Below are 17,013 nucleotides of genomic sequence, written 5' to 3' on the forward strand. Positions count from 1 at the left end.
ACCTCTACAGCAGTAGTGTCCAACCCGCGGCCCGCGGGCCGCATGCGGCCCTCAGACCTCTTCCATGCGGCCCGCGACCCCATTAAAATTTTACTTTTTTTCCATTTTTTTTATGGTTGCATCCTTTCGCTGGTGTGCGCATGCGCCAAAGCCGCCTCCGGTTAGTTTTCGCGCCGATAGATGTATTTGCGGGAAAGGAAGAGGTGACTTGCGTCCTTTAGCTGGTGTGCGCATGCGCGAAAAGCACCCTTCCGTTAGTTTTCGTGCCGATAGTTGCATTCGCGGCAAAGAAGAGCTGAGGGAAGATGACAGCATCGCGCCAAAGAAAAGAGAGAGGGATTTGTAATTTTTACACACCGACTACTACACCAGGTAAGCTAAGTATGTAGTAAGCACAATATTGAATTATAGGTGTCACTACAGCTCCCTTAATGGATACGCTAATAATGAGAGCAGGTATTCTAATCTAAAGAGTAGTGTCACAGTACGAGTCCAGCAGGAATGGTGTTATATTGCTTGGTGTTGAAGCTGGTAGTACGCTTGTCATGGAGGCCATGCTGTGTTTGACATCAGGTTTCTATAGCTTTGTGTGGTAAGTGAGTTATTTAGCACATATACATGTGATTTTCATGCCGAATATGCCTGTGGCTGACGCAGTATATTAAAAAAAGATTGAGGTTAACTGATTGGATTTCCCTACAATGAATGACTATTCTTGGAATGGAAATGTATGCATTTTTAAATGGGAGAATCTGGTTTTTAGTATTAGAAAAGAAGACTGGAGCACTACAGACTGTTAGGTACCACATGCATGTTTGTTGGGCACTATGAATCTTTTTTGTTATCTGATATATGCTGATTGATGGCAGTGGACTGTGAGAGAGTGTTTGACATTAAATGAGTTAGGGACACTGACAGGACTTCACTATTTAAATTTTTAAAATGTTTTATGTAGATTAGCTGTTTCTTAGCTTTAGCAGTTATGGTCTGTCCCATTAAAGATTGGCATGACTCGAACATTGCTAACAGAGGCAACAGTTGCATTAGTAGCTGCTGTGTACTAGAGAGGAACAAGAATGACCTGAAATGGGAGATGTCGGATTCTTAAGCAAGCAGAAGTTTAAAATGCACTGCTGGTCTTGTGACTGAAACTCATCACCGTCACTTATGGCAGGTGCATTGGATGTTTCACTTTAAATATTTTTGTACTTCATACCTAATTCTTCTAGCTGCAGCACTTTTATTTGCTGAATTATATTACTGCATCATTGTAGAATCAGAAGTATTAAAGTGCTAAAATGTATTTTTCTGTTTGTCTTAAGGTGTTATAACCGAAAAATGTAAGAGTGGAATTGAGGTGCTTTGTGCATCAGAATAAAAGGGATAGAAATTTACTGACTGCTAGAGTGCTACCATTTGCAGTGTCACATTTGTAGGTGGTTATTAAAGAGAATACAGTCACTGCACTTAGTTGACTTTCCCCATGATTTTATAAGCAGTGATTGAACCATATTGAGACCATATATATTATACAAATACATCATAAGTTGTGTGTTATTGCATACTACGTTGGGCAGCTTTGCATTTTCAAAGCCTTGTGTCACTAAAAATGGAGATGGACATAATATTTGTTTATAGTGGTTTTATAGTGGTATTAATCGTTATCTGTAAGATCATGTTTTAAGGCTGATTCTTACAAAGGATGTGTCCAGCTCATTTTATCAGGTTTGGTTTAAATGCGTTATAAATATATCAGGCTTGATGATGTCACACGAGTTTGAGATATTTGAGATATTACTAAAATTAAAATAAAGATGATTTTATTAAAAAAAAAATCGGTAGTAGTTTGGAGGTGAATCAAATATAATTTTTTTTTGGCTCTCAAATGAGATGTGTGGTGGTTATGGTACAGAGGCAGGAACTGGTTATAAATTTGTGAGATCATCTGTACACGTTATTCCTGGCAGTGGAGGGTGATTGAGTTGGTCGATCATGGTGGGGACCCAGGTACAGACCCCTTTCTTGGGTCTCTTGCAATAAGGATGTTGGGAGGAGTACCATACTGTCTTTTGAAGAGAGAAAATTTAAATCATTGCACTAATTGTCAATCTAGCCCTGTATTAATTTATTCATTGTTCAAATTCACCTACAATACAGCCAGGGGGTTGACTTTGTTCGTCCGCAGGGTTGCCAGACGTCCCTATTTGGGTGGGACTGTCCCGAGATCAGCAGCCTGATCCTGAGTCCCGCCCTGCCGGTTGAAATCCCGGCCAGCCTCCGCTTAGCTTTTTTTTTTTGATTAGCCCGTATACCTGGGATACGGGCCAATCAAAAAATCGCTAAACACGGAGCTTCTTGTTTTCTACATTAAACAGAAGTAGCTCCGTGTTTAGTGCTTTTTGATTGGCTTGCAATCAAAAAACACTAAATACGGAGCTACTTCTGTTGAATGCGGAACTGCAATGTTTCTGTATTAAAGACCTTTTTTTTTTTGTTTTTTTTTTATGTTTTTTTTGCTCTTCAGTTTACGTGAGAGACCTTTTTTTTTTTTTTTTTGGTCCTCACTTGCCGTCTACATGATATATTATTTTACATGTAGCCTCCAGACCATTTCTGTTGACTCAATGCGGCCCCTGCAACTGAAAAGGTTGGACACCCCTGCTCTACAGGCTTTCTCAGAGGCGTCCCTACCAGGGACATCCTAGAAGCTGCTACCTGGAGTTCTGTACATACTTTCACCAAGCATTATCATTTGCCAATTTTCTTTAAATCCAGAGCTGGCTTTGCCACTGCAGTCTTGCAGGGCCTTATAGCTGGCCCTAATGCTATCTAAATTCCTCCTCCCAACCATAGCTTTGGGAATCTACCCAAATGTAATGACTGCAACAGTGAAACACGAAGAACATAGTACAGTTGTGTACACTTACCATAAATGTAGATGTTCGAGTGTATTCACTGTTGCAGTCCTGGTTACCCTCCCTCTAGCCCCCTAACTTCTTTTGGCTATACCTCTACTTTCCTTTACTATGCTTAAAAGCCTTTTTGGTGTATTTGCTTTTTTGTTGGAGGTATATCTCTCTGCTTTTATATTTAATTGCTTCCCATTAGGGGGGCACCTGACATCTGGGGCAAGAAAAACTGATGTAATGGCGTCGGATGCATGTTTTATACCCATGACGACCTGACGTCATGGAAGAAGGGACAGCAACCGACGCAGGACCCAAGACTTTGTTAATCAGGCCGACTCAGGGCTACCTGCAAGCAGATAACCCAAATGTAATGACTGCAACAGTGAATACACTCGAACATCTATATTTATGGTAAGTGTACACAACTGTACTTTCTAGCAATCCGTTTAATTTCCAGTAATTTTCTTCTGGTATAAGTAATTGTATCCACATCAGAATGTCTGGAAAGTGATTTTTTGGGGGGTTTTTGTGCAAAAGTAGCAGGAATAAGCATTTCTCCCTGAAGATCTAACAAAGCTGCTACTTCTGTGAGCACCGCCATTTTTTTTATATATATATATATGTATATATATGTATATATATATATATATATATATATATATATATATATATATATACACACACACACACACACACACACACACACAACAACAACAAAAGGCCTAGAACTGAACCTTGCAGAACCACAAATCGGATGGGGTAAGAAGACAAAGGCTTAATCCAAGATGCTATCTGCTGAGTATGCCATGGCAGGCCAGAGGAAAACCACTTCAGGAAACATTTGCAGTTCCATGGTTGATTTATAAACAGTCATGGGATGAGTGTCATGATCAACTGTACCAGATGCAGAACAGAGACTGTGGAAGACAACAATAGAATTCTACTTCTAATCCCTGGCCATGCTGAGATAATTCAGGATCTAAGTTAGGACTATCACAGTAGAATATCTAGTGAGAAAACCAGACTGGAATGGATCATGGACAGTGGTTAGTCTTGCAAAGCATCAGCAGCTCAGCAGGTAGCCTATTTGCACAGGTAACTGCCCTGGGTGCTGAAAGTTCAGAAGTCTGTGGTTCTATTTCCACCCCAAGTGATTGGATTCATTTTCCATCATTGACATTGCAGGGCTGCATCAGGGGTGCTGCACTCCTGAGAGTGTCGTCTTTTGGATGAGACATTAAACCAAGGCTCCATCTACCTGACTTGGCAAATGTAAATGATCCAATGGCACTTATTGAAACATTAGGGGAGTTTCCCTGACTCCCTGGCCAAATGTCTCCTAGTCAGTATAAATACCACCTTGGGTCTCCCCTAAAAAGAGGCCACTGGTCTAGTGGCACTAAGTCAACAAAGGATAAATAAAAAAAATAAAATTATTAAGTCAAGCTATGAGCTCACTATCATCTCAATAACCTTACCTACAAAAGGAAGTTTAGAGACAAGATAGCAGTTAACTAAATCATCACAATCTGAATTATGCTTCTTCAGATCTTCTTCTTCAGGTCTGCATTAAAACACAAGGAGATATCCTACATTTTAATGAAGCAGAGAACAGATAATATATCTCTGGGCCAAATACATCTAGACAAGCAAGAGGCACTCTTGGTAAGCTTGGGCCCGAGCTGCAGATAACAGGTCACATGCCTGAAATTGGACAGACCACTTCAGTATAATCAATTAACTGGAACTCGTGTCAAACCCAAGCCAGTAGTCTACAGGAGTTGTGGAAAATGGAAACATCTGCAAAATTACCAGATTTGCTTCAAAGAATAGTGAACAACTCATATTTCTTTGAAGAAAACATTCTATGGGTAGACAAACAGGTTAGATCACTCACTTGTGGACCACCTGAAAGAACACAGTGGGCTGGCTCAATAGTGCTCTCTACACAGGAATGCTGTATTTTCAAAGAACTTGCTTCATAATAATCAATACAGGCCTACCCCTGTTTGCTAAGCACACCAAACACTACATACACTATAGTTCATGTGGTATACAGGTTTACAGAGGACAGATGAAGCAAATTTAGCAAGGAATATATAGCTATATTATTAGCAGGATGTAACTTATCTGGATCACCTGTACGAAATATCAAAAGGAATTGGAGGAAGGCTGGAGCAAAGTGATCTTCAGTTACAGTATATAAATTCCTGCATGTCATCTGTCCACAACTGGGGGCAAGGTAACTGCAAAATGAACAAAGTGATAGTTTGACCATGAGACAGGATCCTATACAAACCAGTTCACATGCCAATACATTAATGTCCGATACCACGTCCAGAATATGTCTAACTAAAGCAGTGACATGAAAGGTAATCTGAGTGAAGCTAAAGCCCCTCAAAGTAGTGAGAATTCTTGAACTAGGGCCATAAACCCACAATCAAAGAAATGCTTAAGACACCAAAACTAAGTGGCTTGAGAACTTTAATTTTAAGTAAATGAGAAAATTTGTAAACTCCTAAAGAAATACCTGCATCTTACCAGGTAGATTGTAAATAAATTGTACGCCACATTTTACTTGTGTAGCAAAATAATATCACTTTTATTTTTCCTGGAAATGCTTTGCTTTATAAATAAATATAAACTTGTCTGGATGCATAAGCAGGACACTATTTACCCCTTAGGGGCAAGACAGGAGTTTATAACTGCAAAACAGTAAAACTGTAGGTATGGCATGGGGAAGGGAAGGGATGCCACAGGCGCAAGTTGTTTATGGTCATATTTGGTGTTGCAGGTTAGGTACTGAAGCAGTATTGGGACATCTACATTACAAGATCAAATGCTTAGGTGATCGAACACCTAAACATCGAACTTGTAATATCGAATCCAAAAATGTTTAATGGCGCAGGAAAACACATCGATCAGACACAGAAAAAAAAACAACTTTACATCCAAACTATTGCCCCCCCACACCCCCTTAACTAAATATACCAACTCCGAGATCACTCTACAGTAAACAAAATTACAAACTCTGGTGAATGGCCAAGAGAAATCTTTCCGTGCCTTAAATCGGCCATTCCCTGTTTTTTGCTTTCGCTATTACAAGTTTGATGTTTAGGTGTTCGATCACCTAAGCATTTGACCTTGTAATGTAGACCTGTATTGGGAATCATTTAAGTAACCAGTCATGAATCAGTACTGTTTGCATGACAGTCAGGGTTTGTGTGTTAGGAATTGTAGCAAGGAGCTAATAAGCTAATACAGCTCTTTGCTACAATTTAGCAAAGGTATTTGTCACAGTTTAACAAAGTGCTGTTATGATGATACATAACAGTTCTTTGCCCAGTGTGAAGATCTTTATTTTTTGGAATTAGTAAATTGTAGCAAGGAACTTTAATAATTTCTAGTAACAGGGCTGATTCAACCCATCCAAGTTGGGAACTGCTAATGAAAGCCTTAATCGTGATTATCTGATTTGTCTGAGGTCTTAACTGTATAAAAGTCTTTCATCCTTCTGGTATGCAAACATGGTTTCCTGTGCCTTGTATATAAGCAAACCTCTCCACTTTAAAATCCTCTATAGAAAACGCTCTCCATAGTCTCCCACTGTTCACAGCTGCTCGAAGAGCTGCCAGCTTGTGCAGAGGGTGGTACCACTGTAGGTCATCTAATAGTATACTACTAAACATTCTCACTTACACCTTTAAGTGACTCTCCCTTACTCCTTCCCATCTACTAAAAGCAGGTATAATGGATAGGTGCTTCCCTGTCATCTCTGTTTCTGGCCTATTGGATATGGGCAACCTGAGCCAGTGCAGTAAATGCCTCATAGTCACTAACAACCATTTAATTTTAGAACAGACACAGTGTGTGAGAGATGTACATACAAAATGTCATTGAAGACAAAGCTCTCACACATATGAAAAATGCAAACCAGGTTGTCAGTGTTACACCCAAAACACTCACTACCAACACTAAGGAGCAAATACACAGACCCATATATGCAGAGGTACTCACTTGTAATCTACCCAAACCTCCAAGGCCTTCTAAAAGTATATCTCAGTGACCCAAAGCACACCCAAAAAAGACAGCACCTCACACAACACATAACTCTTAAAATCATAGTAGCCCAACTTCCAAGACTATAAGGCAACACACCACACAGCCAAACATTCTAGTTATTGGGGATTCTATTGTAAGACACACTGATGTCCTCCTTTCCAGGCTAAACAGGGAGAAGATCACAGTGAGCTGTCTGTCTGGAGCCAGGATCCACCAGATCACACATGCACTTAAGTCTTTACACCACAAATACCAGTAAGAAATGGTCATAGTCTGTGTGGGCATAAACAACCTAAAATATACCTCAATGGACTATATGAAAAGAGACACAACAGCACTCTCTAAATATGTATTCCAGGTGGGTATGAATTTAGCCTTGAGTAGCATCCTAACTTCACCAATGATGATGCCACAGTACCAGCAAAAAATGATTGACCTCAACAATAGGCTTAGTTTCTGGTGTCACAATAAGGGGATCCAATATCTGTCAGCGTGGGGAGACATGATCAGCAAACCATGATGTTTTGCCAGAGATGGTTTGCACTTGTCACCACTCAGCTTTCAGATACTGGCAAAAAATGTATCTATCCCCACAGTGAATTTTATAGGCTATGCCAAGTTGATAAACCCTTCAGCATAACAAAATTCACTCACAACTATGGAAAGGTACTGCTGCTCAATGTTAGCAGTTTAAATAAAAAATGCTGTCCCTGGAAGCACTCCTCACCCTGGAGAATGCAGACATAAGTGCAGCTATGGAAACATAGTTCAAAACCATGGACAGCACCCCGGCTATTCAAGGCTGCAATGCTTTTCATACATTTTGATCCCCCTCAGCTCAGGATATAACAAAGGGAGGAGGTGTCTCAGTGTTTACAAAGGACAAGTACACTGCTAAAGTGGCCCAGCAACATGACTTGCTTGAGCTGCTCCATGCCCAACAATAAGTGTGACCCCCTGTCATATCCTTGCTAGCTAAAGACCTCCTAACAAGAGTTTGGAAAAATCACACTTCCTACCTAAACCTACTGGAAACTCAACATTCAGCCTACCACCATACTTATGGGTGACTTCAACTACCCCTCCATAAACTGGGAGACTTATACAACCCATACATAATTCTCTTGATAAGAGATTTTAGGACTTCGCCAATGCAAACACGCAGGAGCAACTAATTAGCTCCCCAGTTAGTGGTACAAATATCCTAGACCTAATACTCATTAACTTTGGGGGATGATGCTCCCTCTTGTGCATTAACTCCTCCCTGTAAGATCTGACCACAAAATGATCTCATTTAGTATTAAAACTAACTTAGAACTCCCCTAAAACTCCAAACTTGTTAAGAAATTTGCTAAGGCCAATTACCTCAAACTAAGTGACAACTTAATATACTTCCAAGCTCCTCTGAACCCAGATGACACTGAGGCCTACTCTGAGCTGTACACAAAAGCACTATACAACCACATTCATACCTGCATAGAGGAGGCAGTACCTGTCCAAGTCAAACCTATGATTTATTGACAAAAAAATAAAACACCCTGGTGTACCCTTATCATAAATACACTGTTGAACAAAAGGAAGAAGATCCTCTCCAAAGGCAAGAAGGAACAGACAAAATAGTACAAACAGACACTCACCACTCTAAACAAACAAATTAGACAGCTGGTCAAGTTTGCCAAAGCAAATTATGAGGCAAAGATAGCCTCCCAGGTAAAAAATAACCATAAGGATTTTTTAAATTATGTTCGTAACCTCAAGGGAAATGCTCGGCAATGTGCTGAGTTAATCATGAATAGGAACACTTACACCCAGCCTGAAACTATAGCAAACCTGCTGGCTGACAAGTTCAGTTCAAACTTCTCTACCCATCACCTCCTACAACACCCAAAGAAATACACACAACCACCCCCCTACCAGTCATTATGAGGGAACAGGTCCTTACTGCGCTTGCTAAAGCCAAAAACACAGACTCTGTGGGTCCCGAAAACATTCCAGGAAAGCTTAAACAAAATGTGTCAGGGCCACTAAATCCCTCATTAACCACAGCCTTCAGACAGGCATTGTCCCAGAGGAATGGAGGACTGCAACAGTCATCCCTATGTACAAGAAGAGCCCATCAATTGACCCAGAGAATTACAGACACATAAGTTTAACCAGTCTTATCTACAAGGCCATGGAGAGAATTATCATGGACCTGGTCAATAATGACATAGGAACTCTCCAAACACCAGACCAGACGCAATTTGGCATTGTCAAGGGGAGGTCTTGGCTGCTTAATCTGGTAGACTTCAAAAAAGACACCAAGGCCATGGATGCGGGTAAAATGGTACACACTGCTTATCTAGACCTGGCCAAAGTTTTTGACACAATCCTCCACTCGAGGATCATAGATAAACTTACTGAGACAGGCAATCTGGCTCACTGACAGGACACATGTTGTCTGAACAGGTGAATCTACTTCCGATAACCTTTCTGTTTGGTATATAGTTCTTTGAAGTAAAAGCCAATGTTGGGGGCCTCTGGCTCATGAAGTTTGCTGACAACTGTAACCTGAATGCAATCAGTGAATCCTATACAATGTTGACATCCTACAAACAGGCCTAAAAATGACAAACAACTGGTGCCAAAACCATGATGTGAGACTAAATGCTAAAAAATGCATAATCATATCCTTTGATAAATCAGATATCCCTACAAATTATAATATTGATAGCACACCCTAAAAGCAGACCCAGTGGTGAGGGACCTAGGAGCACACATAGATAGTAAGTGGCCTAATGGTTAATGTGTTTGCCTTATAAACACAAGGTGCAGGGTTTGAGTCTCACAAGGGATAATTGGCTAGGCTTAAAATGGCTCGCAAGGGCAGTTAGCCTAGTACTAATCTATGAACCTATAATCTGCAGTAGTCATATTTTTTTAAGGGCGGGAGACTTAAACCTTGACACGGCTATTAATAGGACGCGCTGGAGGGATAGATTCATCACCCAAAGACTCCCTATGCTGTGGAATAAAATCCCGGTATATGTGAGGCAGAGCACCTCGCTGGCCTTGTTCAAGAGAAATCTTGACCAATGGATGGGAGATCGCAGATATACCCCAGGGATTACCTCAGTGTCACTGCTCAACAGAGGCACAGCAAAATAATGGGTATAGTTCCCCATACTAAAGGGGTGGCGTAAGCCACAAAACTATGGGCTAGGCTTGTAAATGCCCTCGGGCAGATAGCCTAGTATGAACCTATGAACCTATGAAACTTTGACCAACAGGTAGTTAGAGTAGGGTAAAAATCTGGAAGTCTGAGAGGACATTTTTTATTTTTTGGTCCTCATATCTGAGAGGAATGTTTTTTGGTGTTTAATTTCAAAATGACCTGTGAACACATCATAGACATTTATAGTCTTATAACTATATGCCAGTAGGGCTGACCAGCAGTTGTATGGCTACAGTTTAGAGGTAATACAAGTAAATTTGGGACAAAGGTATACTGCAACAACATTATACGAACATTTAATTTACTAATACAAATAACATACTACTCACTGAATGTACTTTATCCATTCTTATGTGCATTTACTAATACCAAATATTTTGGCCTGCATATTCGGCCTTCTAGCTTCAGTTATTCTCTGTCATTCGACTGGAATGGAGTACCTACTGAGATCCTGTTTTGTCCATTTTGGAGTAGATTACTTAACTTTAGACAGAAGTCTTTAAAAGTATGTTTAATGTATTATTACCACTGAAACTGCTATCCATGTGGCAATCAGATGTGGGTGGGGGGTTGGTATGACCAGGTTTTGGACTTGCTAAAAATGTAACATTGTCATAATCTGTACTGAACTTAATTATACTTGAAAGTAATGTAAAACAGAAAACTTAATGGAGAAGATCTTTTTTTTTTTTTTTATGTTTGGGGAACAGAGTAGTTATTAAGTAGTATATTTTCAATGCTAATTTAAATCCGAATAAACTCTTAAAGGCCTTAATGACAGAGGAAGGTTATTTGAGTGTGAGCATATCATGATGACATATACTCTGCTTCTTGTTTTGGTGATCACCTTAAGAAACTTTAGTGTATTTATGTTATGTTGGTGTCAGATATAAGGAGATATCAGAGGTCATGGCAGGACTCTTTTTTTGTGTAGGGCTTTTCAGCTGAAAATGAGTTGATGGTAAGACATTTCAACATATCAAAACACACCTCTTATAAGTTACATCACACATCACATGACTTTCATGATACTTTAAATTAAAGGTACATTTATTACACATCTTAAAAGGACTATTTGGTTTCACAGACGGTTTACCTGTGACAGTACAAACAGTTTATGTGGCAGTATGTGACTCTTGTCCTAGTTACTACATAAGAAAAACCATTAGATGTTTAAAGCGTAGAATATATAAGCACGCACTTGCTATTAAGAAAAAGGACTTTACCAACGCTTTAGCTAGGCATGCTATTCACTGTGTGAACTTTAAAAAGTTCACCTTTTCAGTCATAGATTATGTTCAACAAGTGGATTATATAGGGAACACCAATTTGATTTTAGAATGCTAGGAGTCATTGTGGCAGATCAGTTTGGTAGCAGACAGAGCCCCTGGTTTGAATGAATGTATCAATATTAAGTGTTTTTAGCACTAAAATAACATTCAAATCACGATAATATGACAATGTTTTTATATTGATATTTTTTATGAAGCTTTGACATTCTAAGCTGTTTAAAACAAGACAGTTTTTTTTATTTTTATGGTATGATTTTATACCTTTAATTTAAAGTATCATGAAAGTCATGTGATGTGTGATGTAACTTATAAAAGGTGTGTTTTGAGAGGTTAACTTTTTTCTGAAGAAGTTCATGAAGAATACATTTGAACAAAAGTACTAAAAGAATCGTGTTTGCTCCTTCATTCCATCTACAGCTTTTAGTTTGAGTTTCATTTCCCAGTTTGTTGTGTGCTTATACGTTTTTGTACATTGCAACACATGAGACTAACTTTAATGCCTTTACATTCTGGTGCTAAACACGTGAGAACTGGCCACTGTCTTTGGCATTTTCACACCAAAGTTTTAACACACACACACACACACACACACACACACACACACACACACACACACACACACACACACACACACACACACACACACACACACACACAGACACACACACACACACACACACACACACACACACACACACACACACACACAGACATAGACACACACACACGCACAAACACACACACACGCACACACATACACAGACATGCAAACATACACACACACACACACACACACACACACACACACACACACACACCTACTATCTAAATTGGAACAGGCACTGGGTGTTATGCATTCACCCATCCACAGTCCTTTTTTCCCATTTTTCCACATGAGGTTGGGGTGCCACTTCAACAGTCAGGAGTACAGCACCCCTCTTATGCTGCACCACAGAGTCAGCAATCTATCCACTTGGTATGGGAATAGAACCAACAGCATTCTGCACCAAAGGTGAGTATATTGCCTATTGTTTAATATCAGTTTTAATAGAATTTGTTTTCATCTTTAAAACTTGAAGGAATTTTTCCTCTGTGAAACTACGGTCATTAGTGATAATAGTGGATAACAGATTCCGTATTTGTTTGTTTATCTGTGCTTTGTTATGTGGATTGTTATGTGCCTTGTTCAACTGTGGAGAAAAGCTCGTAAGTTATGCATGTAGTGATAAAAAGACATAAGACAATTTATGCAACAAGTTGCATATATACAGAGTGGTATACAGTACATAATACACAAACATTTCTATGAGATCACAAGTGGCACTACAAGTAATGTGTTATAATATTAAGTACTTTAGGGGATGGTTACAGAACATAACTACTGTAATAATGGTATTTAGGTAAGTAACCTTTCCAATATACTAAAATATTTCTGAAAAGCATTTTGTGAAAAGTATTACATATGCAAGCAGGTATGTCACTGAACATGAATAGTGCAGTGAATAAATAACACAAACTGTAGTTGTCATGCAGAATTGCAATGGCGTAAGAGGACAAGTGTCATGAAAAGTGTTCGGATAACTTCATCTGCTAATAAATCTATAAAGAAAGAGCAAAACATGCATTACAGTTGATTGAAATTAAGTCTGGTGAAAAAGAATTAATCAGTTCTTATTCATAAAATATTTTCATCATAAAATAATTTTTATACATCAGCCTTTTTGTCTCGTTCCCCCTCGCATGTTTCAGCCATTTCCACGGGTAATCCATCTATTCCTTCCCACTCGTGGCATTGATGCCATGAGAAACAGGCAAGAACTGGAGACGGGCAGCAATAATCCTGTGGTTGGTAGGAGATTCTGATACTCCTGGCTGTTCTCCCCCTGCTGGCAGACAGGCACAGTGCAGTGTCTGTCTATGCCAAGCTGCTGCTAGTGAACATTTCCACACACTTGTGAAAACTGAGTATAGTATGTGAACACTTTGGTAAGGCTTGTGTCCTCAGCTCCTCATTTAGAGGACTGAAGTACTGGCATTCTGCCACACAGCCGCACAGCACTGGTGTGGTGGGATATAAACTAATTCACACCCCCTCCCCAGGTAAACAAACTTTGGCTACACACTCCCCATTCCTCTGGTCATCTCTTCTAGCTTGTAGGCTGCTAATCAAATGTGGGTAATCTCAGAAATAGGCAGGGCTCCATTAATTTATGCCACGGAACCATCAAATCATCAAATGATGTTTCAGCAAGTGGGAGGAGGGAATCCTTGACTCCACCCTCATCACAACACCTTCATTACATTATATTTTGTTGTGTAAGCATTTTAAAATGTCTGTAAGATTCAGCATTTAGGATTTTGAAAATCTTGATCCATCACATTGTACTATGAACGATCATTGAGCTCCCCACCCCCACCCCCCCAAAAGAAACTGCATCTAAATAAATTAGGGAACTAAAACTTATGGACGTCAATGCTTCTGCCATAAGAGTATTTTTTGTATTCTGAATATAATGAGAACATTTCTACCTTCTCTAATACTAAGTATTTCAGTCTTCACTTAGTACCATGTGATCCGAGCAGGTCACCTAACCAGACAGACCTTGAAGCCACCTGTGAAAATAGGAACACAAGCCTAGTGAAATTACTAGCTTAACAAATAAAATTAAATGAACTCTTCCTTTTATATGAAAGACAAACATTTATGAATTTAATTGCCAAGTCTTAAGTTTATGCATACAAGTACATACATGTTATGCTCTGGATTAAAAAAATGTTATAGCAGGAAAGCATAACACTCTCATAAAATAATAAAAAATAGTAAACTTTAGGAAGTCCGAAGTCTTACATATCTGTGCTGGTGTCTTTTGGGGCTGTAGACTCTCTCTGGGACTGGACCTTAGGCTGAATAAACAAATGGCCGGTTAATCAGAAAAAGCTTTACAATAAGTTACTGTTATCAACATAGCACTTTGGAGTGTCTCAGCTTATTGAAACAAAAATGAAAATTAATTTTCAAGTTAATTTTTGTTTCTATATTTTAACATTTTAAGTATAAAATGATAAGCTGAGACGTTCCGAAGTGCATAGAGAGGGCAGAAGTGTTGTTCTTCTCTGTTTGTTGCTATGGCTGGTTAAAGCAGAGTCCAGTTAAAGTGAGACTGGATAAGAGGGATTCTACTAGTATTCATTTTTGCAACCCATGATAAATACCTCACACTGGTAATCCTTTCCGAAACAAATTTATGGTTACTGAACTGAAACAAAAGTCTGTAGTGCTCAGAAAATTTAAAGCTCATGGAAATAACATGAGGTAAAAATTGTATTCTTTAGATTAGTAACTCATTAGTAAACCAGATTTATAATGTTTAATAGTTATGAAGCTGACAATGGTGACATTGTCTTTTACAGACAAACAATGAAATGACAAGTCTTCTAAGTACGAAAGCTGGCAGGGGTGTCCTTTCACCCCGATACAAATAAAATGATTTAGCTTTATTTTTTCTCCTCCATAAACTGAAAGTTGCGCACATTGTATAAAGACAAAGCCATTGTAGGTACACATTTAAAGAACTGAAGGAACAGTATTATAGAAAACTAAATTACATTCTTAAAATACTCTCTCATTATTTGGGAATTACAGAAAGAATGTGGAATGAATAGAAGTGAGAAGGTAACTTACTCTTTTATAAAGTTGTGTAGTTGTTGCCTCACTGACCTCTGAGCTTGATCAAACAGTATCTGAAATGGAAGGTGAGACACTATTTTAATGAACGTGCTTAGAATGAGTGAAACAATTCTATACTTCAAAAAAAAGCGGAGATTTTTCTGTAAGGAAGAAGGAATAAATAGAAACTGAATGTGTTATACACATACTCTGCTGAGTTATTTATTATCTTATGAAACTCACCAGATATAATAGATTACCACTATTACCACCAGAGGACAGATTACAATTAATCTGTAACTTCCTTCCGTCAGATGCTTTGTGTATTCCTTTAAAACAAAGATAACTGCAGCTGTTACCTGCTGATATATAAACCTGTTACACCAGCATAAAAGTAGATTATTTTATTTTATAGTACTGATAAAAAAGAAAATTGGAAACACGAATCAATGCATATTTTATCATTATGTTATATAAGCAGATCCAAATGAGTATCAGATCATAAAAGAGTCTATACTGTCACAATCCAAGTTACATCAGTAGCCTTGCTAGACAGGGGTCCAGGAAAGTAAATACTTGTGGGAAGCAATAGCCAGGGAATCGTTATGGCTAGGCTTGTATAGGCCCTAGGGCCAATAGCCTAGTACCTACCTATGAACCTATGAACATTCATTAGACAGAAATAAAACAAAACGCTTCTATCCCTAAAAATGCAGAACTTGGTCCTTTCTGATGAAATAATTATTTTTAAACACAAATTATCATCAAAAGGAAAACTTTGGTCCATCATATCTGCCAGACATTCTGTTAGAAAAACTGCCCACTTGCTGTCATTTAGTTCCATCTCCACCAAGCAGTTTTGTCTCTCTGTCATAACTATTCCATATCCTTCAGTAATGCATTCCAGATACTCAGTACCCTCTCTGTGAATTACCACTTCCTGATATTGCTGTTAAACTCTCCCACTACTGCTTCACCCTCTTCAGTTCTCTACACCATTCCATACCCTTCGGTAATGCATTCGAGATACTCAGTACCCTCTCTGTGAGTTATCGCTTCCTGATATTACTGTTAAACTCTCCCCTACTGCTTCCCCCTCTTCAGTTCTCTACACCATTCCATACCCTTCAGTAATGCATTCCAGATACTCAGTACCCTCTCTGTGAATTATCGCTTCCTGATATTACTGTTAAATTCTCCACTACTGCTTCCCCCTCTTCAGTTCTACAGTAATGACCTGCCTTATGACAAGGCATGCCTGTGCATCTTCCCTTTTACTTCTGCCCTTCCTTGTGTATACTTATAGTGTTCTGACTTTCTAACCATATTCCTGTACTTACATACGCTAAGTCCGTGTGCTGCACTTATCCTGAACTCGTGACTGTAAACTAAACTTCACTGTTTTAAAGAACCATAAATTACTTGTCTCTGTCAGTCTGTAAGTACCACATTTTCCCATTCAAATACATTTTTGACAACTTTTCTAATATAACTCTAAAAGTAGAAATGCTAAAAATTACACTATTTGTACTGTATGACAATAACCACAGCTCATCATAGGTGTGAGTGTGTGTGCAAATCTGTGATATGAAGGAAGAGATGAGACAGGGCTAGCCACCCAACAGTGGGAACCATGGCTCTACATGATTGTCACAAAAGGGGCTGTGAATGGACTTGTAGTAAAGGTGTCACAGGCGTTACAGGTAGTGATTGTGCAATTAGGAATTCATTCTGTCTGGAAGCCATTTCATTTGTAAATAAAACAAAAGAATAATGCCTGCCAAGCAGTGTCAGTGCAGACTGCTTGCCTTATCTTTGCTAAAGGTATCCAACACTATTCTATGTAAGGGACTGGCTGGAAGATTAAAT

General features: G+C 39.0%; 1 protein-coding gene across 4 annotated transcripts in view; it reads right to left on the bottom strand.

Moving 5' to 3' along the window:
- ACAP3 (ArfGAP with coiled-coil, ankyrin repeat and PH domains 3) overlaps positions 1 to 17,013 on the bottom strand; it is a 1,969,869-nt gene that overhangs the window by 657,233 nt on the left and 1,295,623 nt on the right. For all 4 annotated transcript variants that reach the window (XM_044063200.1, XM_044063202.1, XM_044063201.1 and 1 more), the window contains exon 5: positions 15,160 to 15,218. In XM_044063200.1, coding sequence (XP_043919135.1) covers positions 15,160 to 15,218 — 59 coding nt within the window. The remainder of the gene's footprint in view (positions 1 to 15,159; positions 15,219 to 17,013) is intronic.

Source organism: Protopterus annectens, chromosome 2.part1, assembly GCF_019279795.1.
Source record: "Protopterus annectens isolate FY-2018-M chromosome 2.part1, PAN1.0, whole genome shotgun sequence".
Classification (NCBI taxonomy): domain Eukaryota; kingdom Metazoa; phylum Chordata; order Ceratodontiformes; family Protopteridae; genus Protopterus; species Protopterus annectens.